The following is a 25876-nucleotide window of genomic DNA, read 5'->3' as shown; positions in this document are numbered from 1 at the left end:
CGGAATAGGAAGGCATCTCTCAACTTCTCAACTACTGCTGTGGTACTTTACAACTTTTCTGTCTACATTTTAAGATAGATGTTTTGCCTGGTTTTATCCTCCATAGATGGTTCCGTGGTACAGCTGGATTCCAACCTACTCCTGGGCTGATGTTGATAAAAGGACAGCCCAAAGCAAGTGGAGGAAACCAGACAACTTGACTACACTCCAACTGGCTGCTTCCAGACTCATCTCTGGACAGTGTTCTCCTCAATTTATGTCAGTTTAATTCAGCCAGTTATGCATAACAATGACTTGTGGGTTGGAAGAGTGGGAAAGATTCTGACGAGATAGTATTCCAGTGAACTATTTTGGTGCTGAAACCTCTGAGTTCATTTGTTCGGCTGTTAAAATCACATGCAGAGCTTGGAATAATTACCAAGAGCTATTTTTTGGATCAGTACATTGGACTGAAACTAAGAAACTAGACAGCATCCAGTAGGAATAAAGGCAACTGACTCTATTTCAGGTTTATATCCAACAATTATTCACCCTTTTTTTTGTGTGTGTGTGTGACCATGAATCTTCAGGAGAAGCTCTCAGGCCTAAAAGGTCTGGTGTCGCACTCCCACAGTAAACGCCGTTTTAAAAGCGACCTCACGGTGGACATGATCAGTCCCCCGCTTGGTGACTTTCGCCACACCATGCATGTTGGCCGCGGTGGCGATGTGTTCGGGGACACTTCCTTCCTTAGCAACCACGGCGGTACAGCTAATGGGAGCAATGAGGAAACAGATTCTGTTTCCACCCCTGACAACAAGCTCGGAGCATTCTTCTCTCGGACACTTCGACAGATCAGGAGGAGCTCTGACAACCGGCCCAGAGGAGGATCCAAGGAACTGTCATCGCCACCTCCTGCCATTTCTCCCATAATCAAGAACGCCGTCTCCCTTCCAAGGCTGGATGTTGACATGCATAATGGGCATCCCACAAACAAAGTGCTCTTCCCCTCTTCTCACAGCACACCAGAAGAGAAGAAAACCTCCTACGGTGAGTATGGTGGGTTGTTGTTGTTGTTGTTGTTGTTGTTTAACTAAAATCACAGTTTTACATCAACAGTTGATTGGCTGCATCCAGAGAAAGAATTATTATTAAACTTTGGAGTTTCCCACAGCTCTGTGGAGCTTTTCAACTTCAGCTAACTGTTTTGTTTTTGTTTCCACATGAAGCTGTTTTTAGCAATATTTCCCCTCAGGAGTTGGTGGGGACCACTGAGCCAAAAAGGACTCGCTTTCATGAGGTGGACAGAATCACAAGTCAATTTCAGTAACACTATTTTAACTTTACAGGATAACATTGTGTCAAATTCTGTCCTCTAGAGAACACGGAATCTTTCTGTGATATTAACTTATCCAAAAGTACTTGTGTATTTAATATGAGTGTGTAACACAAGAGGCATCAATTTGAGTGTCAGTGTATTGTGTAGCGCAACGGATATCCCTTCTTACCAGAAAGACACTGGGAAACATTTTGGATCACTGAAAAAAAAAAAAAGGAAATTTCCAGACATGATGTCATATCATGTATTTATGTTCAAGGATCAAGCCAAGTGCACATCCAAATCCCAAACACTCCCTTAGATTAAGGCTGGATGTTTTCCTTCACCATAAATGTTGCTGTAAAACATAGTCAAAGGTCAAACTAGTTAACTCGTGTTAAAATGCAGAGAAGAAGCAACTATTTGTTGTACTGCAGCGATACTCACATGGGATTTCTACCCAATGATGTAGATAGATTTGCCCCAGATGTCCTTGTGAATTACCTTGGCTCCTAATCAGCAACACTGATAACATCCAGAGAGCCAGACAGAGCTGCCAACAAACTGTATGAGCAGCTCTTTGAGTGACCCACATTAACACCAGACTCATGGCTCATGCAGTCTGACTTTCCCTGTGCGTTCCTGTGTTTTTGCTGCGCTGATTAAAAAAAAAAAAAAAGTTTCACATATCACACTTACGTCACTGGATCGCTAACTTGTTTGTTTATCTCTCCATAGTCCAGCTAAAAGAACAGTTTGACATTTACCAGTCTGACAGGAGACATGTAGCTTGAGTGAAAAGATGACTTTTACTTGACTTAACAACCTAGCACTGGTCCATCACCTTTTGTCCCTCAAGAAATGATAGTGAGTCACTGGAACATGGAAAAGACATGGCTGCACTGTGTTTCCATTTCATTGACAAGCAAGTTTTAAGCAAAATGTTGCAAAAAGGAAATGCAAATTTCAGTCAAGTAGTTTAGAGCTAATAAATGAGGCAACACAGTGTATTTTTTTGTCAGAAGATGGCAGTATTGTCAACATTAGGCGTAGCTGTAACATCCAGAGTAGAAGCAGAGATTGAAACCCTGCAAACTACTCATCTTGGCCATGTACAGTTTTTTTACCAGCAAAAAAATTGAGGTGATCTTTAGGAATTAGATTCAGCTGGGCAAGTTGTAATTCTCTATGAATGTGCCAGCTAGTATCAGCCATACTGTACACTTTCTGGAGACAAACTCAAAGAAATACATGCAAGACTCAGTCAGTCCTGTTTGGGTTTTGCCGCTTCAGAGATTATTTGTAAAAATGCTCTCCCATTTTGTGCACTTTTTTGAAAACAAACAAACAAACAAACAAACAACTCAATGGAGAGTAAAAAAAAAAAAAAAGCTTTTTACAACTTGTTGCAAATTTTGCTGTGTCCATCAATCTTTTTGACTGTGCATCAAAATACATTGACAGAAATACTGAGGTTTCGGTATATAACTAACTAGTGGCTGTAGCAGCGGCCCTAGCCAGTCACACTGCAGACAAATTTATCAGCTGGTTACGCCTGCAATCTTGTTCTTTCAGTAACAATAAAACTTGTTGTGGCCATAGATGAAACTTGGAGCTCAAATCGACGAATAAAATATTTAAGGTTCTAGCCTCCAGCTTATTTAAAAGAAGTTGGGATTTCCATGTTTTTCATTTAAGCGGTAGACAGAAAAACTTTCTGGTAGTGTGCTGCCACCACCATGATGGAGTGTGAAATATAAAACACAGGTTTGATCAGATTAGCTGTAAAATGAACATAAAAGCAGGAAACTGGAAACAGCCTGAATGTCAGCTCTAAAATGACAACTTTATTATTCGTATACGTCAGTTTGTAAACGCTAAACAAAATATATGTTAATGAATAAACTTTTAAGAAGTAGATAGGTTTGTTTTACCTTTGAAAGAGTCATGGAGGCTGTACATTTAAATGAAACTAATCGGAGCTAAAATGTCAGCAGCTGCATATTAAACACTGATACATGGAGAGCATTGTTGGCCTTTTTACTCCACTCCATAAATAAGCGTATTAATGCTCTTGACATAAGTAAACTCAGAGATGTGAATATTTGACCTTGTTTTTGTAATCCATGAAAACATGTTTACGTTTTGATATGACAATTATTGTGTGTGGAAAAATTTCACAATTCAGTCAGTCTTTTTATGTGGACGTAAGTGTATTCATGGCTATTTTTTTCACTCAAATTATCAACGTGTATTATACATTCTATTTTTTAAAGGGATTTTGAATAATTCTTGAGTATAATAGAGTCTAACTGCACCAGGACAAATAGAGAGACTATCTATCTACTATCCTAATTTACCTGTTTGTCACACATGCAGTGTTACTCATTAAATGAGATATTAAAGATTACTCAATGTCAGGAGAGCAGAACAGCTCAGCACTTAACAAGCTAGAGATTGCTGGTTTTGTTACGTTTATTTATTGTGAATGGGATGTTCACTGATAGAGACACACTGCTGCCTGTTGGAACAATATGCCAAATAATACTAAACCTGCAGTGGAACTGCATGTGGATTTAAATGATACTGCCTTCATACAAGACGTCGTACCAGATGTTAAGATACTGTGCTTAACGTATGAAGAGAGAAGCAGGTAACAGGAAGAAATATAATGGTGATTAATAAAATCCAGGTCAGTGCCACAGTGTTGCAGTGATTAGCACTCTCATCTCACAGCAAGAGGGTTTGGGGCTGGAACCCGGGGTCTTTCTGTGTGAGTCTCCATGTTCTCCCTGTTCCTGCTGGGTTCTCTCTGGTACTCCAGCTTCCTCCCACAGTCCAAAGACATCAAGAGGGGACGAGGCTGATTGATTCTCTAAATTGACTGTAGGTGTGGCTGTGAGTGTGAATGGTTGTCTGTCTCTATGTGTTGGCCCTGTGATGGACTGGCGACCTGTCCAGGGTGAACCCCACCTGACATCCAAAGGCAGCTGGGATAGGCTCCAGCCCCCTGCGACCCTTAACAGGATAAGCAGTAGAAAATGGATGGATGGAACGAAAATACAGGCCATCCAATGACGATGAATCACATCACAGATTAGGTAAAACATTAAGTCTGACTAAGTGTGGCATTGAAGTTTTATTTTTGGGTCCTTATGCACCAAGTAGATATTCATGAACCTAGAATCCATGAAACTTGGGGGCCAATGTTATTATGAATTACCATTAATTTCTCAGGTAAAATTATATGGTCCTTGTTAAAGTTTGCATTGTCTGAGTGACCTTCTGATTTTAATTTCTGAAAATATTTTGATGTTTAAATCCTCATATAGACATGCAAGGGCTCAGAGGTAGAGTGGCTGTCTAGCAACCAAACAGTCGCTGGTTTGATTTCCACTTCTCCTGGTGACCATGGCAAAGTACCCTTGAGCAAGATACTGAGCCCCTAATTGCCCTTGATAGCCCTGTGACGGACTGGCAACCCGTCCAGGGGGTACCCTGTCTCTCACCCAATGTCAGGAGAGCTAGGTTCCAGCCCCCCCCAATTCGGATAAGAGGTATAGAAAATGGATGGATGACTGGATAGTCCCTGGATGCGTGAACTCATGTTTGTTTGCTTGTTATGAGTGGTTTCATACAAGATACATGAAAGTGGTAAAAACCTTTTCAATGAAACCTGTGAAGTCACTTCCCCAGAATAATATGACCAAAAAAGTGCAGATCACAACCCTTCCAGTGTGTATTCATGGGAAATAATGTTTGTGTGTTTCCTTCAGGTCTGGAGTCTGGCTTTGTCACGCTGCCTCGTCTCTCCCGCTCTGAGCGCCAGCAGGCCTCTGTCTCTATCCCCACCTCCTGCTTGCCTAGCATCCACCGCGGGTCCCTGACTGACCCCACCGATGCCATCTTATCCACCTGCTCTGCCACCAGTGTGACCTATGACCCCCAAACTACCACCTACTCAGACTCCCTTCCCTCCCTTGCATCTTTGGATGCCTTCAATTTTGACCTTGGCCCCTCCCTCATGAGCGAGGTTTTTGGCCTGATCGATAGTCACTTAGAGGAGCACAGCCACACCTGGGAGCGGGAGGAGATGGGGTCAGCATGTGGGCTGACCAATGAGGGGTCGGAGATGGACTCAGCTACTATCTCATACGTGGATTCCCTGCTGAGGGAGGATTGTAGTAGCAGTAAGAGCCCGAATGGGGCTGAATTGGAAGAAGAAGATGGGAATATGATGGCAGTGAATGGGATTCCCATTAAAGTACAAGATGTAGTGAGAGGGTCTCCTGAACAAGTGAGGTTAGGGATGATAATGGAGAGCGAGCGGTTCCACAGTGCAACAGATGTGCTCGCACGCCATTACGGTGTCAATAGCCTCTTACAGGGGCAGAGCATGATAGAGACTGACATGACCATCAGCCAGCCAAAGAAGACAATGTCCTACAGTTACATGGATGATGAGGATGAAATCAAAGTCTAAGAAGAAGAAATTGGACATATTTCAACAGTTTGCCTAACCGGCTATGTGGGTCTTCTGTAATTCCAATTCAATCATTAATCTAAAATTTTACTACAGCCATTGAAACTGGCTCTGCTGACAATAAACAGCAAACTGAATCCCTAAACCAATTGCTGAGTAAAAGGGGGATATGTCATGATTCCAAGCTTGCCACTGACAGGCCATGTTCTTTTTTCAAAAGGTCTCCAGTTAAAAAAGGCTAACATTGTATGGTGGAAATCAAGGCTTTACCAGAAATGGGGTCTGACTGTAAACACCACAGAGTACCAGCACCAGTATTATTCAATGGACGTCACCAGGCCTGCCATTCAATTAGAATTTCCTCTCATATAAGAGAAAGAGATTCTTAATCCAGGCTACCAATAACTATATTTTTGGCATCACTACAGTCTCTTGTTCAGGAATACACTACCAGGAAAGACAAAGGGAAGACAAATAACCAGCCCTAAATCTCAGGATTTGGAAAGGACACCAGAAAACATCTCAGTTATTGAACTGCATGGACAGAGGAGCATGACGTGTAATTCTGAAATTTGGTGGAACCATATGATTGTTCATTTTATGCTATAGACTTTCTATATAAATACTCTGTGCACCTTTTTGATTTTGACTCCTGTATGGTTTCTTATAGAAGAAAGTGACCCTTGTTTATCTTCTTTTATACAACTGACCTCCTAAAAACATGTATTTACAAGCACCTTCAATACGCGTCGCATGCACGTCACCTCCATATGCTGCACTCCATACCAGCAATATATTCTGATGTTATAAATTGAAAATAAAGATGCTTTTAATTAGGATGAACATGACTTTATTTCCATAGATCTCCCAGTCGCCGTTGGTAGACAGACTGAGTGAAGTATCATTAAATAAGTACCAAATCCAAACCTGAATTCTACCTCAACAGTTCTAAAATACATTTGCGGGGGTCAACCCCCCCAGAACTGACTGCTATATGCCCCCCCCCCCCCCCCAACAAAGATTAGCTGCTCATGCTTTGAATTCTGGGTAATGGGATGGCAACTGAAAATAAATTATACTAATGACAAAAAGTGGGGTGACCAAAAACTACAAGCAAAGTTGTAACACGTGTACTGAATCATAAAAAAAGCATATAAAGGCAATCCACCTTGTTTTTTTTTTTAAAGATCATATGTTAAATGAAAAGCACAATCTTTCTCACTTGACCATAGAAGGGATCTCTTTTGCCTGTGACTGAGGTGGCAGTGGTGGGGGGCAGTTGGGTGCTCTGATTCCAGGCTTCTTTGGAGGAGGCCTTTTGGGGCCGGTGGGCTGAACTGAAGGAGGGGCTGTCACCTGGATCTCAGGATTCACGGATGCAGTTGTGGTCAAGGGTGATGGAGGTGCCTGGAGCTTTGGAGGCACTGGGGCTTTGGGTTTGGTGTAGTGGACAGTCACTGCTTCATCAGCTTGGTTAGCTTTACTTATACATCTCTTTGCTGTAGAAAGGCAGATTAAAGTCAGTGACAGTGAGAGATAGAGATGAAGAGGACTGATACACAATACTGCAACAAATTCATGCACGCATAATAGATGTATCGATGGTGTAAATTGAAAAATAATCGAACGATATTCTCTCAAAGACTGTAGTAGTTGCAGTCTCTATCATAGTCACCATTAAATGTTTTGTTCTGTTGGCGTGGTGGTCAACACAATGAGGATCCTGAATTGCGGTATGAAATCAATGCACCTAGCTTTTCTGTTGGGAAAATAGATCTGGCTGTGTTTCTGATTTTTGCGGATGATTCAATCAACAGGGTCAAGAACCAGCTACAAAATGTCTAATTTCTGGAATATGTATCAATATTTTAGATCAGGAAATAGAAGCCAGAGCTGAAGCCCAACGTTTTGACTTGCAAGAGCATGTAAAAGAGTTATGTATCTGATTCCATAATGACAGTAATGTTTTTCCTAACCCTGCTCATATTCATGGAAGTAAGAACTTTTTAGAGAACAGCGTATTTGATGACTCTTGGCACTATTATGCTAACACTAACCATCCACTAACATTACTGGCAGGAAGCTTAATGTTGGTTTATTTGAGCCTCCTAAAGCACATGCAGAGAGTAAAGAGTATCTATCTGCTTGTCTGGCCTTATGGAGGCGGGCAAACGAGGGTACTTCCCCCAAAAAATTGACCCTGCCCTTTAAAATACAGCAGTAGGATGGTAAAATGAGTTTGTAGTTATTCCTTAACAGGGCAATACCACTCAAGGCCTAGAGTGTGGCTGAAAAGACTCACGAGGGAAAGTTTTTCAGCTTCAGTGACAGTGAAGCAGTTAAAACAATGCAGGAGATGATGCATTACCCAAGAGATATTTTGGTCAAAGGTGTGATACTTCCTGTTTCCTGTGTACTTCCTGGTTGTTAACACAGGAGCCACATATTTATTTTTCTCTCTGTAGGTTTCTTAGTACCTGGCAGAGACTCAGGCTATGTGAGAGGAAAGGGGTCTAAGTCAAGAATCTGTACAGGACATTGCACAATACAATAGAAAGAGATATAAGAAGATGGGGGGTTGGCTTGCCCTCTGCCCAAAATCAACAGGAGGATGTTTCTCTTTGTAAACAACTTCACTCTCGTGAGCCACAAACCAAATCAACAATTAACTCAAAGAGTCTGAATGCACCTTTACGCTGCCATTGATCTTAGAGGGGTTTGACTCACGTTTGTGTGATGAGGCAATCTTCACAAATTCCTTGGGAGAATCTAGGGGTCCCTCCAAGATGGCCTGCAGCTGATCTGAACTCTGCTTCTGGAAGGGAGTTTTTCTCTGCTCAGGGCATGGCACTGTTCTTCTTGGAAGTGGGGATGGGTTTTGGTTTGTCATAGACCTACAAACAGGGCTGGGATTGAGGGTGGATGAGCTTCTGGGCGTTGTGTTGGTTTGGGTTGGTGCTGCCTTTTCAGGTGCAGGGCTGGCCCACTTGGAAGCACTGCTGCAACTCACGGATCCAGATTTCACAGAGGAAACGATGACACTGTCCTGCAAGTTTGCGCTGATGGGAAAAAAATAGGGCTGTCAAAATTTGCATGTTGACACAAATTATTCCATCATCATTATTAATCTGATTAAAAATTTGAATCCAATTAATTCATCTACCCCAATGACTCAAAATCCCTGAAACGTCCCTGGCAATGTATTTCGGGCAGTTTTTCCTAGTAGAGTTACTGTCGCGCATGCTGCCGCGTCTGTTCACAAGGGAAGTTGATGTGATAGTGACAGGCAGCAGAACCAACCAACTCGATATGGACGATGAACCCTCTTGAAGGGAAAATTTAAGTACAAAAATAGAGAGAAAAACAAGACAGAACAGTCGACCGACATAAATTATTATGTACACTACAGGAAGGAGTCTGTTTTGTTTTTCATCGTAGCACCTCCAGCTTAAAATACCACATTAACACGAAGCATACGTTAGTCGGGGATTCACTCTGGCTAACACATCGTCCAGTTTGCAACAAACCCCCCTCAAGGAAGGCCGGGGCCTCTGTAAGTCTACCTCGGACAAACTGACCGATAAAATTGCCAAGTAGATTGCAACAAACTGCAGATCCATTGATATCATCGAGGATACGGGCTTTACAACGGTTTTGCAAGTTGCCTCTAAAGACGCGTTGTAGTATGAACAATCCCCACCTCGCCAGAGTTGTGAAGATTAAGCACCCGGGAAAATGAGTCTTTTACAGATGGTCTCAGAATCAGATGAGGAGTGAACACATGAATCATGCAATTGTACAGAGCAGAGCCTATCATCAGTATGTAGAACTGTCCCTCGGAGTGGTTGTCAGGTCATTCAGGAGCTCAAGCTGGCACAGCTGGCTTGCTAATATCTCGCCAATCCTGAAACCACTGCACAGCGTGAGAGACCATTCTCAGCTGAGAACCGTAAATAAAAAGCGGTCAGGTCTCTCTGTCTGTCTCTCGGACCATGTAAACAAGTTAGTTTGCCTGGGAGGCTGGCTGAAAGAGGAGTCACAGGGTCACATTAATGTGGATAAATATTTATTTGGAAAAAGAGAAGTTTTTGTTAACATGAACTGTGAAAGGTGTTTAAAAAAAACACATTAAGTGCAAATATGTTCCCTTCTTTCTTGAGTCTGTTTGCTTATGCAAAATTAAATGCAATTAATACAGATTGAGGGTGGATCATACCAATTGCCCCTGGTGGGCTAATTAAAGTCTGTATCTGTATCGTGATGAATCAAAATTAATACACAGTGACCCTGTGATCAATCTGATTAGAATTTTGAATTGTTTGACAGCACTGTTTGAGTTTAAGTTTGAGACTTGATGACTATCATCAGTAGGTATTTTCCACTACAGGAAAAGATGAATCAATTAGCAGTGCAGAGACTCACTTTTACTAGATTGCACAGTATCCTCCAGTGTAGCAGAATGAACATTACATGTTAATTCAAAGCAGTAATCTTGCTGTTCTTTTATGAGTGATGATTTAGAGCAGTACCTGTTTGTCTTGGAGACAGGGAGATGATAAGAAGAGCAGGAGGAGGCTGTAGAGGAGGACGAAACCTTTCTGCTCAGTTTCTCCTTTTCTGTGATCAGGGCCTGAGACAGAGTCACATCTTGGGCATCAGGAAGGTCTGCTGTCTCAAAGGATACATCTGAACATCAGAAAGAGTTTTGATGTGGATTAGACAGTACTAGAATACATTTTAAGGATATGTTCTCTTTGACTTTATTGTTTTTGGGGGAGTTTGGTCATCATTCCATCTGGTAATAGTAAGTATGGTAAATTAGAAAGAGGGTTGGGAATAGAATGTTGATAGTTTCATGGCACTGACCGAATAGCTTCAGTATTATTGAGTATTAAAAGATGCCTTCTCATTTCATAGCAAATTTTAACACCAAGCAGTATTTCTCCAAATGGTGATGAATTTTTTTGGGGGGGGGGGAAATCACTTTATATTTTAGTTGTCAAATTAGTTTGCGTGTCTAAAAATACCAAGGAGCTGAGAACTTAAACCAAAGATTTGACAGATAATGGAATTTTCATTTTCCCAGAAATAGACTTTGTACCAAATAAAGCGTAATACAGGAATCCGTGTCACAGTCAAGGCACCAGTGGAGAAAGTAATTGAACGACCTCAGACCAGAAAAAATTTGCCTGTAACTTAGGTGTCAAAATGCCGTATGAGGTGACGACAGACGCAAAGTTAGCACTGAAAAGAATTGGCTTATAATGTCCACATTTGCAAACTTGTGTTCATGTTTTAGAGTTGACTTGAAGATCAATTTGGTGAAGGTTGACTTGAGTAAAGGAATGATACTTTGTAAGGTATGAGTTGATGGCAAATGTACTGAAGCAGAAAATGCAGTTTCCACAGTTAAATAATCAAGTTAAGCGGAGAAATTACTTCTCATTTACCGTCCACCAGAGACTATCATTGTCAAGTAAGTCAAACAAAAAAAATTAAAACCTAGATGGCTTGTTTTTTTTTGTCACAGCTGCTGGACCAAATGCACTGGTTGACTTCGACTTTGTATGTGTCATGTAAGAGAATGCTCGGTGCACTGACTTTCAATGTTGCCTGCAAATAAAAATGTGTATTGAGCGATAAGGCCACCTGCCACACTTGTTCATTCCCATTCTCGTTAATGACGTATTGGGAACGCCTAGTGGAATTTCTTCTAATTTGGCACGAACATCTACAGGGACTCAAGGACAAAATGAAAATATTTTGATGGTTGAAGGGCAAGATTACTGTCACCTCACATGTGCATGATATATGTCCCGCTCTTGTAATTTGGGACTTTGGGACAGTTCCTTCAAATTTTTAACACATATCCACTGGTAAATGTAGTTGGAAGGAAAATATTTGCGGGTCAGAGGTCACTGTAATGGGCACACAGGCATACATCTGTTTTGCATTTCTGTATTTCTATTTTTGTGTATTTGTATTGTATTTGAATTATGTAAAACATTTTTACATTTACATTAATTGCATTGTATATTACAGTTTCCAGCCACAGCATTCAGAAGTGTCATGTGACAGGGAAAACAATGCTATAAAGAGTCCTATGGTTAAAAAAAAAAACACTGGCTTAGATAAGATGACTAAACATTACTTGTCCACCTGAGGTGGAGAATATCACTCTATTTGATTAAAAAGGAATTTTGATGACTTTGGAAGAATTATTTCTTATTTGTAAAGATGATTTTTAATGTTGTGTTTGTGAATACCTTCGGGGAAGAGGCTTGAACTGTACTGAATAAGAGGTTCAATGACCATCACCACCTGGACCGAAGACGCTGATGCCATGTCAAATGAAATACTTTCCCTAAAAAGGCAGAGCAAAAGACCCATGAGGGCTCCAGCAGCAGAATATGGTAACATTATCCCTGTTCCTCAAAGTTAGAGAAAGCAAATTACATATGTATAATTTCTTATAGTCAATTTCTAACAGTAAAGTCGTTTACGGTAATCTAGTAAATTCAACCCTGCTCAAGAAGGTTCAACCACTGAGAGAGTTTCCACCACTAAAGTGGCTCTTTCACAGGTTCATGACATAATCGTCCCTTTGCCCAGAAATCATGAGGAAGAGCAGATATGAAGGGCAAATGAAAGAATGAGGCTTGTTAAATCCTGAAACACAAGCTACAAACCCTTCAGCTTGTGGCCAGAGCAGGTTGGGCCCAAGAACAATGGCGATGTTACTGGGTGTCATCTTGTTTACAGCCTGCTGCTCTGACAACAGAGACAAGAACTGGACCAGATACCTAGCAAGGAGGAAGAGGAAGAACCAGGGTGAAGAAAAGAGGAAGTAGTGGAAGTTAAGGAATGTAAAATGGTTTCAGAACGTGACAACATGATCAACCAATTGGTCATCTTACACATTTTACATATCTGAAGCTATTGCGTGTATCAAATGGATGGACATAGCGTGAGTGTGACGTCCCTGTTGGTTTAAAGGTTTCAATTTAAGATTTTGATTGTCACTGTCTTGCTTGTTGTAATCACAAGTATTTGGACAAGCTTGAAGAACTGAAGAGAAGTATCGCCATGATGGCGACTTGTCAATCAGGTAACCCCACTCAAAAGCAGTGGTGCCCAACCTGGGGTACATCCACCTCTTGCTTGGATGGAATTGTGGATGGATGGGGGGGGGGGGGGGGGGGGCTGGAGCCTATCCCAGTGGCTATGGGTGAGAGGTGGGGTTCACCCTGGACAGGAATTAAATGTTTGTGTTAACTGTTAATTAATCTTTAGCTGGTCTAAAAGTTCTCACCTGAGGTTGTTGTAGTTTTCAGGAGGCAGTTTCTTTAGCAGTATTCTGAACATCTCCAGCCTCTCATCCAAGCCTTTTTCCCTGTTAAAACAGCTACCATACTCAAGACACACACATGAAATGACAGAAACTATATAAAGGCAAGGTAATATACATACCCTGCCGCTTTAAACCAGTCATTGTAGAGTTCAAAGGTCATTAGAGGTTCAGGAAGTTCTCGCAAGTAACACTTCAAGGCTCCTATCACAACACATTCAGAGATAAACACGTTTTATTTACATCGATACTTGAACTTGTTATATTTAAATCATTATACGTAAGAGTGGAAGCTCAAACAAGGCTGATTTAACAGAATGGAATCTGTGCAGTGAAAGTCCGGAAAGCTGCAAAGACAAGAAAGTATACACACAGTACAGGCTCAGACTCCATCAAGTGAAGATCTGTAGAACAAGAAGTTGACATGTTGTACCGGCCACTGCATGGGGGTCCATGTTGAACTCGCTATGATTGAGCAACCCTTGATCCAGACAAGTCTTGAGTCTCTTCACAACTGAAGCTGCTGCTGTCAATCTGAACAGACCCTGAGGCATGAGGAGGGGGAACAGGATTATTCACATGGAAAAGAACAGTGACAGACACAGACAGCAAAGGGGCTGCAGTTAAAATGAGCTTCATCAGGTTCGCATTACATCTAAGAATCAATGACAGAAGTTCTTATTGTCATCATTAGTACTGTTTTTGCATCAAGACTGTATTCATGCATCTTGACATGTGGACAAAAGTGGTTCCTCTTTTATTTCTCATGCATGCCTCTTTTAATACCTCTTTTGCATATGGTATTACTTTGTTGCGAGGCCCTTTTTTAGTTCATATCATAATTTCATGGCCATATGTCTGTAATCCTTATTATGTTTATTATCAGTGTTATAAACCTTTTATTGATGATCATTTTTATTTATTTTATTTCGAGATTTTATGTTTTTATTATAGTGTGATTATTTTTGGCAGAATTTCCAAATTTTGTTTTTATTATAATTTGAATTCATACGGTCTTTTATTGGGCGGCACGGTGGTGCAGTGGTCAGCACTGTCCCCTCACAGCAAGAAGGTTCCAGGTTCGACCACGGCTCGAGCTCAGGGTCTTTCTGTGTGGAGTTTCCATGTTCTCCCTGTTCCTGTGTGGGTTCTCTCTGGTACTCCAGCTTCCTCCACAGTCCAAAGACATCAAGAGGGGACGAGGCTGACTGATACTCTAAATTGACTGTAGGTGTGACTGTGAGTGTGAATGTTTGTCTGTCTCTATGTGTTGGTCCTGTGATGGACTGGTGACCTGTCCAGGGTGAACCCTGTCTTTTGCCTGAAGGCTGCTGAGATAGACCCCAGCCCCCCCGTGACCTTCAGCGGTAGAAAATGGATGGATGGATGGATGGATGGATGGATGGATGGATGGATGGATGGATTGGTTGTATTATCTATGTCTTACTATCTTACACCCACCCTTTTTGACAAATGATTCAATCTGAATTTGAATTTCTAAGATCCTATCCTTTGCCAATCATTCAAGTTGTAAAATCTGTCAAATTTTACAGATTGAACGAGATGAAAAACCTTTGCAAAATGAATCCTCTAAGGATGAGTGTTTCTGCTGTATTTTTGTCCAAGTGCCTGCAGTGCATAAAAAAGACAGTTTGTTTGTATTGAATCTTTCAATCATTAGGCAATTCAAATAGAATAAATAAAATGATAATAAAAAAGAATAGAATAGAAACATGAACTAAAACAAAAAGCCACTGATATGGGATTAAGTGTTACGGCTTCGGCTTCCTCATCCGCACCTTCACCTAAACATCACTCTCCCACCCCTGGAGCTGTGGCTGGGAGCTGCAAGCGCTCTTCAGCGTCGGCGAGCGCGCTCACGGGAACGGCATTGCTCACTTCTCTCCGTTCAAGTCTGATTACCACCGCACTCCATAAAAGCCCGCTTCTGCAGTTGACTGATCGCCAGATCTTGCTCGTAGCTTCCTGTGGCACGTATAGCCTTCAGCCTTGAGTCCATAGCTATCTGATAGCCTAAAAACTTAGTATCTCCTTTATCCTATTCGAGTTTCTGATCACCTCTGTTTTTTCCCTGCCTGTTCTGTCCCTACTTCTTTGGACATCCTGAATTCTCCTTCTTCACCACATCGTTGGACACCCTGAGTTCTCCTGTTTTTACCCACTCCGGTGGACACCCTGAGTTCTATTAAACGTCTGACCAGGCAGTTAACCCTTCCCCTGCCTCCTGTGTGGTTGCACTTGGATCCTGCAAACTAAACCCATGACAGAGTGCATACAAGACCATTTGAATATGTCCATTATAAATTGTTAATACTATTTTCTCCAAAAATAATATTTATGCCTTTCATCATGGAAGGCTAGGAGTTAGAACACTACATAGAAAGGTTACTGGTTAAAGGAGAAGTTTTACATCATTACTGAGAAAAGGTTGAATCCTCATGGACAAAGAGCTGCATAAGAGGAGAACATTTGTGCAAAGGAGCCCTTTTGCCTCATCAATGTCAGTCTTACCTCCTCTCTCATGCCTGTCCTCAGCAGCATATAGATGCACTCCTGGATGGGTGCAGCGATCTCTCTGTTGCTTTGTGACAAATGAGAAACCAGAGGCTCCCCGTATACCTTCTGGCTTGAGAGACTTCGTGGCAACCCTGGAAAATATCACACACACACACACACACACACACACACACACACACACACACACACACACACACACACACACACACACACACACAAAATCTTGTAAGTAAAGCAGTATTATGTAGTTTGGCTGATACACATGGTAAAACAAAGGATGTTGGTGCATTTTAATCTGTTAGTTTCAGAATTGGCAGTGTACTGCACAATTGAAAGATAAGATTAATATAAATTAAATATATATATGATTTTTTTTTTTAAAAATCGGTTAGACTATGACTTTTTTAGACGTTTACCATTAATCTCATTTCTGCGAACTCTGGACCCAAAATGGTCATGTTTGTGTTGAAACACAGTTACTAACGGGTAGCATTACACCAATTCAGCACACATAAAAGTCCTGTACTGTTTTCAAGTAATAATCCCAGTTAACTTCGAGTGCCTGAAAACAGCACCACAACCTGGCAGGAGTTGAACAACACTGCAGATAAATGCACAGATTTGTGCAAATTAAGATCACCTTTTTGACTGTGATTATCTTTGAGCTCGCTGATGTTTTCATCCAGAAACTCATGGGAGAGTTTGTGGTATTCTGCCTGCAGCTCCAAAAGCTACAGTTGACGGAGCAAGAGAGGACATACAGATACTTTCTACAAAACAGGCAACAAAATCTGACAGTGTTAGCACATTTTATAATCACAGACCCTGCCATATCTGAGTAAACTCACACGAATGAAGTAGTTTGAATAATCATCTTCTTTACTTGCAAAGTGATATAGGTCTGCAGAGTACTGGTCCTAAAAAGACAAAAGGAGAGGTCAGAGAGATGCCACAGAGATGGCAGAGGGTCAGCCTTGAAGGACTCGCTTCTTGTACCTTAATACACTGTAGCTTCTTCCACGCTTCCTCTTCTTCCTCTCGGAGACCATCTTGCTTTGCCTGGGGACCAGTGCTAGCCTGGCTCCTGAGAGTCAAAAAGGCTTGTAAAAAGGTGAAATGGATAAAAAATATGTGATACTGTTACACAAGGGCCAAATCACCCACCTGGCTCTGGCATTGTTCCAGTCTGCATTGAGCTTGGCAAACAGCTTCTTGTTCTTAAGAATCTCTGGCAAATCATCCTGAATGAAAAAGACAGAGTATACATTTTGCCATTTTAATTGGATACTTATTTAAGCAGACATAAAAACGCGTAAAAAAACTTCTTTTAGAATTGCAGACAGAACAACAAAATACAGGAACTGCACTAAATTGAATTTATTGTGCTGGGCCCAAAACACCTTCGAAACATCTTACCTAATGAGATAGGTACCCTGGCTGTCAATACCCTGGCCATCAGCACTACCCTAAGCAGGGGTGAAAGCCCGGAACGCAGTTCCGTTAAAAAAAAAGGAGGAGAAGGGAGCTGTCAAAATCCGATATTAAATAAAGAAAACAACATCTGAAGGCGGTTTCACACTGAACGCGGCAGACGCAGCGCGCTGCGCGGGGTGGGGCTCAAGCATTTGCTTACACCCAACAATTCTCCATGAGCAAACAAATCTGGCAACAGCGGCGAAAAAAACCTTCTTTTTAACAGGCAGGCAGGAACGTCGAGCCGATCCAGGCTCAATAGGGACAGCTTATCTATCTTATCTCATTAGATAGGGTGTCTCTAAAGTGTTTCTGGTCCAGCACAGTAACTTCAGTTTTGTCAGAGTTTAATAAAAAGAAATTATGGGTCATCCATGTTTTTATCTCCTCTACACAGGCCTCCAGTTTAGTCAGCTGATTTGTTTCATGCGAATGCATTGATAAGTACAGCTGTGTGTCGTCTGCATAACAGTGAAAATTAATTGAGTGTTTCCTAATAATGCTACCCAGAGGAAGCAGGTATAGAGTGAAGAGGATTGGTCCAAGCACAGAGCCTTGTGGAACACCATAAGTGACTGCAGTGGTTTCCGAGGGTTTATCATGAGTTAGTACGAACTGCGATCGACCTAGTAAATATGACCTAAACTATTTAGTGCAGTTCCTTTTATGCCAATGACAGGTTCCAGTCTCCGTAAAAGGATATGGTGGTCAATGGTGTCAAAAGCTGCACTAAGATCTAATAGAACCAGCACAGAGACCAGTCCCTCATCTGATGCTAGTAGGAGTTCATTGGTAACTTTGACTAGTGCTGTTTCTGTGCTATGATGAACCCTGAAACCTGACTGGAAATCCTCTAATAAGCTGTTGCTATGGAGAAAGTCACACAGCTGTTTAGCAACTGCTTTCTCCAGAATTTTGGAGAGAAATGGAAGATTTGATGTTGGTCTGTAGTTGGCCAAGACTTCTGGATCCAGGGTTGCTTTTTGGAGAAGGGGTCTAGTTACTGTCACTTTAAAGGACTGTGGGACGTAACCAGATACCAGCGCCACATTGATCATATCTAAGAGGGAGGTGCTAACGAGGGGTAGAGAGTCCTTAAGCAGCTTGGTTGGGATGGGGTCTAGAAGACAGGTGGATGGTTTAGAAAATGTATGTCTGGTCCTCCAGCAGCCTCTAAGGCTTCTGAGGCTATAGGTGCCATGTTGTCAGCTGATGGCAGGAGGAGGTGAATTTTCTCTCTGATAAGGAGAATTTTGTCATTAGAGAAGTCCATGAAATCTTTGCTGCTCAGGGAAACAGGAATGCTAGGTTCAGTAGAGCTGTGGCTTTCTGTCAGTCTGGCTACAGTACTGAAGAGGAACCTGGGTTGTTCTTGTGTTCCTCTATTAGTGTCGCGTAGCAGGCTGCTCTAGCTATACGAAAGGCTTTCTTATAACTTTTAAGGCTATAAGAAACTACAGTTTTCCTGAGTGGAGTGAAGATGTTCAGCTTCAATTCCATATGTTAGGACAAGGTCGAGGGTGTGGTTGTGACGGTGAGTCGGTTCATGGACAGACTGATGGAAACCAATTGAGTCTAGAAGAGAGAGAAATGCAGCACCCAGACTGTTGTTATCAACATCCACATGAATATTGAAGTCACCTACAATCATGACTTTGTCTGATTTGAGAACTAAACTGATATAAACTCTGAGAATTCAGATCAGAATTCAGAGTCAGGACCAGGAGGACGGTACACAATAATAAATAAGAGTGGCTGTATTGTTTTCCAGGCTGGAGGAGACAAACTGAGAATCAGGCTCTCAAATGAATTGAAACTTATTTTGGGTTTGGGATTTATTACTAAACTTTTGTCAAAAATGGCAGCAACTCCACCTCCTCTGCCAGATCCTTGGGGAATGTGAGTGTTCATGTGACTGGAGGAGTGGATTCATTCAGACTAACATCCTCATCATCACCAGCCAGGTTTCAGTGAGACAGAGCAGGTCAATACAACTGTCAGATATCAACTCATTTACTGGTTCAGTTTTTGGCATCAGAGATCTGATATTTAATAGTCCACATCTAATTTTTAGATTCTTTTGAGTTAATTTAGTGGTTGTGTTCATTTTGATTAGGTTTTTGTAGAATTGAGGTGAATAAACTGACGTAGTCAGGGACACTTTTTGGGTGGGTAAGTCAACTCTGTTTTCTGGTATTAAATCTCGTTATTATGTGTATTACAAAATCAGTGCAGAACGAGCTGTTCTCACCTCACTTAGTTTGTTGAGTGGCTCCAGGACTTCCTTCTCCACTTTCATCTCAAAGTCTGCCAGCATGTTGGCCAACATTTTCTGCATGAAACAAGACATCTCCAACACCCTCCTATCACACGCGCACATGCAAACACACATCCACGTGCAAATTTGCACACACACACACACACACACACACACACACACACACACACACACACACACAGTACCATTAGTAAAAGCACACATACAGTATATCTAAATCTATATATATAATATCTAATATCTAGATATAAACATCTATTTCTATATACATAGATATACATTTGTATATATATTAATGTGTGCACATATATGTATATATTGTTTATATGTATATGTAAAAGCGTGTGTGTATATATACTGTATATATGAGCACATGGGTCAAAACATAAATGGGGCTCAGAAAGGAATTGGCACTAACACCAAGCCAAGCACAAGCTACTGGCTGACAGAGCAGTCGCCCAACACTGTAAGAGCAGACAGACCAACCTGTGCACCGCCTGGATTGATGACAAGCCGAAAACTCACACATGTATACAAGAATGTCTGGAACTGTACAACATCAACAGTAAACTGAGAGCCTTCACTCGAAACTCGATGGGGATGTGAGAGATGACTCTCTCTCTCTCTCTCTCTCTCTCTCTCTCTCTCTCTCTCTCTCTCTCTCTCTCTCTATATGTATATATATATAAAGATAGAGATAGATACACAGATATAGATAAATAGAGTGTATAAAGCCTTGGTCACAAGTTTCTCTTCCTTTTTCATCCAGAAGTGAAAACCTGAAAGTCACGAGGTGTGTGAAATCACATGACTCTTTCAATGATCTAACTTGTCACCTGATGGAGGACTCTGCATCCAAGTCTTTGAGGCTTTCTGCCATGCTGATTGACAGTAGCATCAGTGGAAGCTTTTTCTGTGGAGGTATGAGCACAAATTAGTGACAAATCCAAACTTTCCCATCACAGATCAGCAGGAAGTTCTTTACCATCCGTTTTTCAGTTTCAAGCCCTGTGTGACTCTGCAAGCAGCCAAGCAACTTCTTGTGCAGCACCTGAGCCACCTTCTTGACTGGTTCCACCCGTTGTTCCACCTTCATTCAGACAAAGAAAGGCACATCTGTTAAGTGCCTGCTCCTGGTTTCACAAGATGAAATGACATACACTGAGAATCCGTACTGCCACACAAATTAGTCCTGTCAATCTTAAGGTATTTGACATGACAACATACATGAAAACTTCTACGTTCATCTAGAACTACAATTGCATAACTAGAATTATAAACTATTTGGATCGAGCAGATTCTGCTCTTTTTTTCTTACCAAAACAAGGTCCTCATGGAGAAGCTCAGTTGCATCTTGTGACCTGTAGATGTACATGTGAGCCTGATTGATGACCAGTACAGGTGAACAACACTGATGCTGCACTGCATCCATGACTCTACATAAGATTCACACTCAATGACCATGTTATGAAATCACTCAGAAAGCTAAATTGCAAGACATAACACTGATGAAAAAGATTTGATAACTATTGTTTATCAAACAATACATTATAATGTGGGATACACACTTTTGAATTTGAGTGATGACAATTTAAGGCTAATATTGGTTGCAAATTTTGACTGACACTGGGAAAGTGAAATCCACTGTGTGTAACAGACAATGATATAAAATACATAACTTAATGAAAAAAAAATCAATTTTAGCAATGAATGCAAATACTTATTTGTATGTATTTATTTTATATGAATCTATGTATTTCTGCATTTATCTATTTGTGATTTTTCTATGTCCTTAACTTAATAAAGTGGGTGATCCTTATATCGAGCTGAAGCAGCATCACACACTTTGCTAAACTAAGGACACAGAAATACAGAAATGTGGAAATGTAGCTATACACATAGCTACATAAATAAATAAATAAAGTAATTTAGAAATATAGACATGAATAGATAAGTAGATTTAGCAGTGCAGAAGTATAGTTATAATAAATACAGACATATGCTAATACCACAAAGATAAATGTAGAAACAAATATTCAAAATACAGCAAATGGAAATATAAATAGCCATTTTTATTACCAAAATTAAAATAGATTTCATTTATTTGTGTATTTTATTAGAGGTGTTGTGATTCATCTACTACATCGATGTATCGATGTATATTCCTATGGCCCAACTGATCTGTTGGCTTTCCAGACAACATACATCAATCTAACATCGATTTGAAATGTAATCAATCGATTTTATCGATACAATGAAATAACACACTAGATTTAAGCACAGTAGAATTCAACCATCCATCCATTGTCTTCTGCTTATTCCTATTGAGGGTCACGGGGGGGGGGGGGGGGGGGGCTGGAGCCTGGAGACAGGTCGCCAGTCCATCACAGGGCCAACACAGAGAGACAGACAACCATTCACACTCACAGTCACACCTACAGTCAATTTAGAGTATCAATCAGCCTCGTCCCCTCTTGATGTCTTTGGACTGTGGAGGAAGCTGGAGTACCAGAGAGAACCCACACAGGAACAGGGAGAACATGGAGACTCACACAGAGAGATCCTGTGATGGAGCTGGGGCTTGAACCCGGAACCTTCTTGCTGTGAGGTCACAGTGCTGACCACTGCACCAAATGCTGCCCGATTATTGTTTAGTATAGTGTATTATAGTGTATTACAGTGTATTATAGTTTCTGCTATTTATTGCTCTTGGATTTTTTCTGCTGCTACTTCTCTTCTGCTGCAGTAACAGTGCTCAATTTCCCCACTGAGGGATGAATAAAAGTTTATCTTATCTTCCCTTATCTTATCTTAAAAAGGGGCGCCACTGCCTGTGGGAATGTCGTAGAGACATTGAACCAAAATTCAATTATTTGTAACATCAAGACCTACAAATCATATGCCGACACCCCTGACCTAAATCCAACAGGAAGTTCACAACATGCACATGAAAGTACAACTTTTTTGCCAATTATGGATCCCAAACAAACACTATCTCCTCCTAAGGCATGAAAAGTATTGCCTTCACACTTTAATACATGACTTGTGACACTGTGCTTCACAAAAGTCATTAAAAACTTTGTAATAACTTAAACGGTTTGGATTCTGGAAGCCCTGAAAGTTGCTGTGCCACATTGCACCTTACAATGTAACCTTCCAATGGGAGGCAATCACTGAACGTATACTTTGTGTCAAACTGTGCCTTCTGACATCTAAACTATAAGTATGACCACCTTCCAATCTGTATCATTGGATCCGGGAGAAATTTTTCTTCTGAAAGAAGAATTGTAATCCAAGATTTGGCCAAAGTCAAACTGACAGGGCAAAGTAGGGAAGGAAGGGGGCGTGGGTAAAGTCAGAGCTGTCAGCCCAGGTATGAAAACATCTATGTGCCCATCACATAAACACTTGCACTGTGCAGCACCCCGACGCACTCGAAGGCCCTTTCAACGCTGCTTGCAGCTTTAATTTACACCTGATTGCCAAACAAGAAACAAAAATAATCTAGGAACTGCACTGTCCAGGTATTTATGTCACAGTCACACTGGTAGAATGTTTGACTAAAAAGTGACAGAATCAATTTCAAGTCACTGAATTGTTTTGGATCATATCATCCTTTGTATCGTAACCACGACTTGTGATACTTGTGATACGAATCGAAACATTGTTTAAACAAATCGTTACACCCCTGTATTTTATTGCTCATTTCTGCAATTTATTTGTGTCATTCGTTGTTCTTCATACAAACATAATTAGTGTATGTCAGAAAAAGAGAGGAACACAACACAGAAAGTATCAATGTCGACAGACAAACAAGACTTGCTTTGTGAGGTACTTTTAATTTTTCAAAAAGAGGTTGTAGTGATGGGAATTATAGCTCTTTGACAGTTGGACCTTCAGTGCATCAAGAAGGCACCAGACGAGGCCTGATGTGTGAGGCTGTTGTGGTTTAGTTTGGTCTCTGTGAGAGTGGGGGGGGCAGGAACACCAAAATCCTCCTCAACCTCCATTACAAGATGTAATCGTTTAAAAACGAAGGGGGGGGGCTGGCATCAACAGAAACGTGTAACGCTTCAAACTTCTGTGGCAACGGAAGGAAAACAGTTCACAGAAACTTGACCCAACTATCGACCTGGTGTTGTTTCTTGTTTCCATAAATGAAATTGACATCTGACGCATGAAAACAGAAGAGTAACGATAAATCAAAAGCTAGTTCCTCATTTTAATGTTTCCTCCAGTTTATGAGATAATTTTGGAGGTGTTTCTGATCAGTAATTAATCAGAAACACTGATTTTCAGTCCTGAAATTGCTCATGTCCTTGGCATAAAGACTTAGTCCTAAAATATGTGTTGTTATAACGTGCAATGTCAAACTAGTGTAAAACTTGTATCCCTCCGCACTGTCCTTGTATAAAATTATGGTTGCACATGAAGTGTAAGTGAGGACAGGATGAAACGCTGCTGTGGTTGTTCTTTTGCAGATGCGTGTGTTTATTATCAACCCAGAATGACTCAGGCAACCTGCCCCCCCCCCCCTTCTCTCTTTACGCAGTTTTGTACGAGGGGTGTTTTTCTTGATCATAAGACAAAGAAAAACTAAGGAACAAAAATTAAGAATTTCAATCAAGGGCATTCCGACAAATTCTTATTTCATGTTCAGTTTGTGTAAATGTTGAAGGATCTGATGAAATTATGAGTGGAACGATTTATTTTAAGATAAATACTCATGATGTAGAACACATCAGCTGCTTTTTTGGCCTTTTGATCTCTATTGCCAACAGTGAAAAGTAGCCGAAAGTATGAAGAGCAAATCATAAGATCAAATAAGACGTTGATGGGAACAAGCAGCCAAACTTTGCATGATAAAGTATGCTAACATTAGCAGCAGTAGGCTATTCAAATGCATTTGGATTGTTCAGGATTGGATTACACTCTCACAGGCCACTCCGTGGTCTCAACTCAGTTGTTCTTATCTGTACCGGGGCAAACATACAAGTACTACCACACTGATGCGGTTTGGGAAATCAATTTAACTATACTTCTCTGAACAAGGGTGCATTCAATTGCTTAGAATTCAATTTTTTTTATCGACATAAAGCTTTCCAAATAACACTTTGATGATTATTGGAAAAACAAGAGCTTTCATGTGCACGTTACAGATTCAGAGAGGAGCATGTTTGACAGAAGTCCTGATATAAGAGAATGATCTTTAAATTACTTACTTTGCTGTGGAGCCTAACTGCTTCAAGATGCTCAGAGATTGTCGAAGCATTTTGCTTGTGACCTACTGTGTCTGGGTAAGCTCCTCGAGATATACAGCACGCCACTGTGCTTCATCAGAAACGGGGGTTTGCGTTGGTCTGTTCGTGCATTTGTGTCCGTTTCTGGCTGTTAGTTCTCGTTCTTGTTTCAGGAATCAAATCTCACTTGAGTCAGTTGATGAGGAAGTTGCACAGAGGCATCGTGAGCAAGGAGGAAGAGAGGTTTTATCGTCACTACGAGACTGCACAAGTGCAAATTCACAAATGAGACAGACAACAAGTGATAATGATAAATGTTATGTAGTTACCTTGGATTTGATTGCTGTTTTGTTATTCTGAAAGCAAGCAATTCTCCTGATCATACCACTGGATAGTATTAATCTGACATTTATAGCATGACAGCTAACTACTGGTATTAAAGTGAAACTACAGCTTTATCACAGCGATGCTTTTACGACATCCTTTAACAACCCCTCATCTGTATGACTTAGGAAGTTAAGATGTGAAAACACCCAAACAGGAAACCAGTCATGGTGCTATAATCCTTTTAACGTCAAAAAGTTGTACACAGATCTCCTGTTTTTTCTACATAGTTCTTACACTGTGAAGTAGTTTTTCTGTAGAAATTAAAGAAATTCCATCGATGTCTTCCATACATACTGCATTTACAAATGCAGATGGAATGAACTCGAAAGCATAACGCCTCTGGGCTGCGGCTTTCACCAGTGTTGAGGCAAACAAATGTTAACGTGAAATATAGACATGCTGTCAGCAAGGTATATTTTATGATGGTGATTAACAGTGTCCAAAATTGTCCAGGTTTTCTTCCAAACACTTAAACTGTGTAGTTATACACATTACACACATTTCAAAATTATCAGCACAAAGGTCATCCAGTCAGATGCATTGGTTTGTCAGCTGGCAGGACAACTTTAAAAGTCATGGATGGATTGGGATAACATCAATAGTCAAACTTGTGCCTGAGGATCAAACCAGTAGATATTGGAAATGACCTGAAACTGCATCGAGATCTGATGAAGTAGGAACCCTTGGTAGAGCCACTTTCTGTTGTTGCATTCTGCTTTGCTGTAGCAAAGTGCCAATACCAATCTCCACCCATGAGCTAATGTTTGTCTGTCTGTCTGTCCGGTTCTTAAACAATGGGGTCCATTTTCACCAAAATTGGTGAAGGTGTGGC

General features: G+C 41.0%; 2 protein-coding genes across 5 annotated transcripts in view; one reads left to right on the top strand and one right to left on the bottom strand.

Moving 5' to 3' along the window:
• Positions 1-11945, top strand: part of cdc42ep1a (CDC42 effector protein (Rho GTPase binding) 1a) — a 21619-nt gene extending 9674 nt beyond the window's left edge. For all 3 annotated transcript variants that reach the window (XM_086196193.1, XM_086196192.1, XM_086196194.1), the window contains exons 2-3: positions 107-1029; positions 5074-11945. In XM_086196193.1, coding sequence (XP_086052319.1) covers positions 558-1029; positions 5074-5780 — 1179 coding nt within the window. In that variant the 5' untranslated portion in view covers positions 107-557 and the 3' untranslated portion in view covers positions 5781-11945. The remainder of the gene's footprint in view (positions 1-106; positions 1030-5073) is intronic.
• On the bottom strand, positions 6746-25876 carry sh3bp1 (SH3-domain binding protein 1). 2 transcript variants are annotated; one of them, XM_086196190.1, is made up of 19 exons: positions 24987-25876; positions 24640-24843; positions 20736-20778; positions 20403-20507; positions 20254-20330; positions 19391-19502; positions 16831-16907; positions 16663-16750; positions 16515-16583; positions 16307-16397; positions 15661-15797; positions 13562-13673; positions 13251-13332; positions 13093-13173; positions 12470-12583; positions 12047-12144; positions 10310-10466; positions 8508-8839; positions 6746-7279 (listed from the first exon to the last, which is right to left on the bottom strand). In XM_086196190.1, the coding sequence occupies exons 2-19, from the start codon at positions 24687-24689 to the stop codon at positions 6999-7001; spliced, it is 2106 nt and encodes a 701-aa protein (XP_086052316.1). In that variant the 5' UTR covers positions 24690-24843; positions 24987-25876; the 3' UTR covers positions 6746-6998. The 2 variants fall into 2 exon arrangements, with proteins under 2 accessions (XP_086052316.1, XP_086052317.1); XM_086196191.1 differs by having other exon boundaries at positions 24640-25876.

The sequence above is a fragment of the Aulostomus chinensis genome, chromosome 23 (genome assembly GCF_037954235.1).
Source record: "Aulostomus chinensis isolate RoL2024-O1b breed Wild chromosome 23, RoL_Achi_v1.0, whole genome shotgun sequence".
NCBI lineage: Eukaryota > Metazoa > Chordata > Actinopteri > Syngnathiformes > Aulostomidae > Aulostomus > Aulostomus chinensis.
Note: the sequence above shows the minus strand (reverse complement) of the source record. Positions and strands in the feature narration are given on the sequence as shown.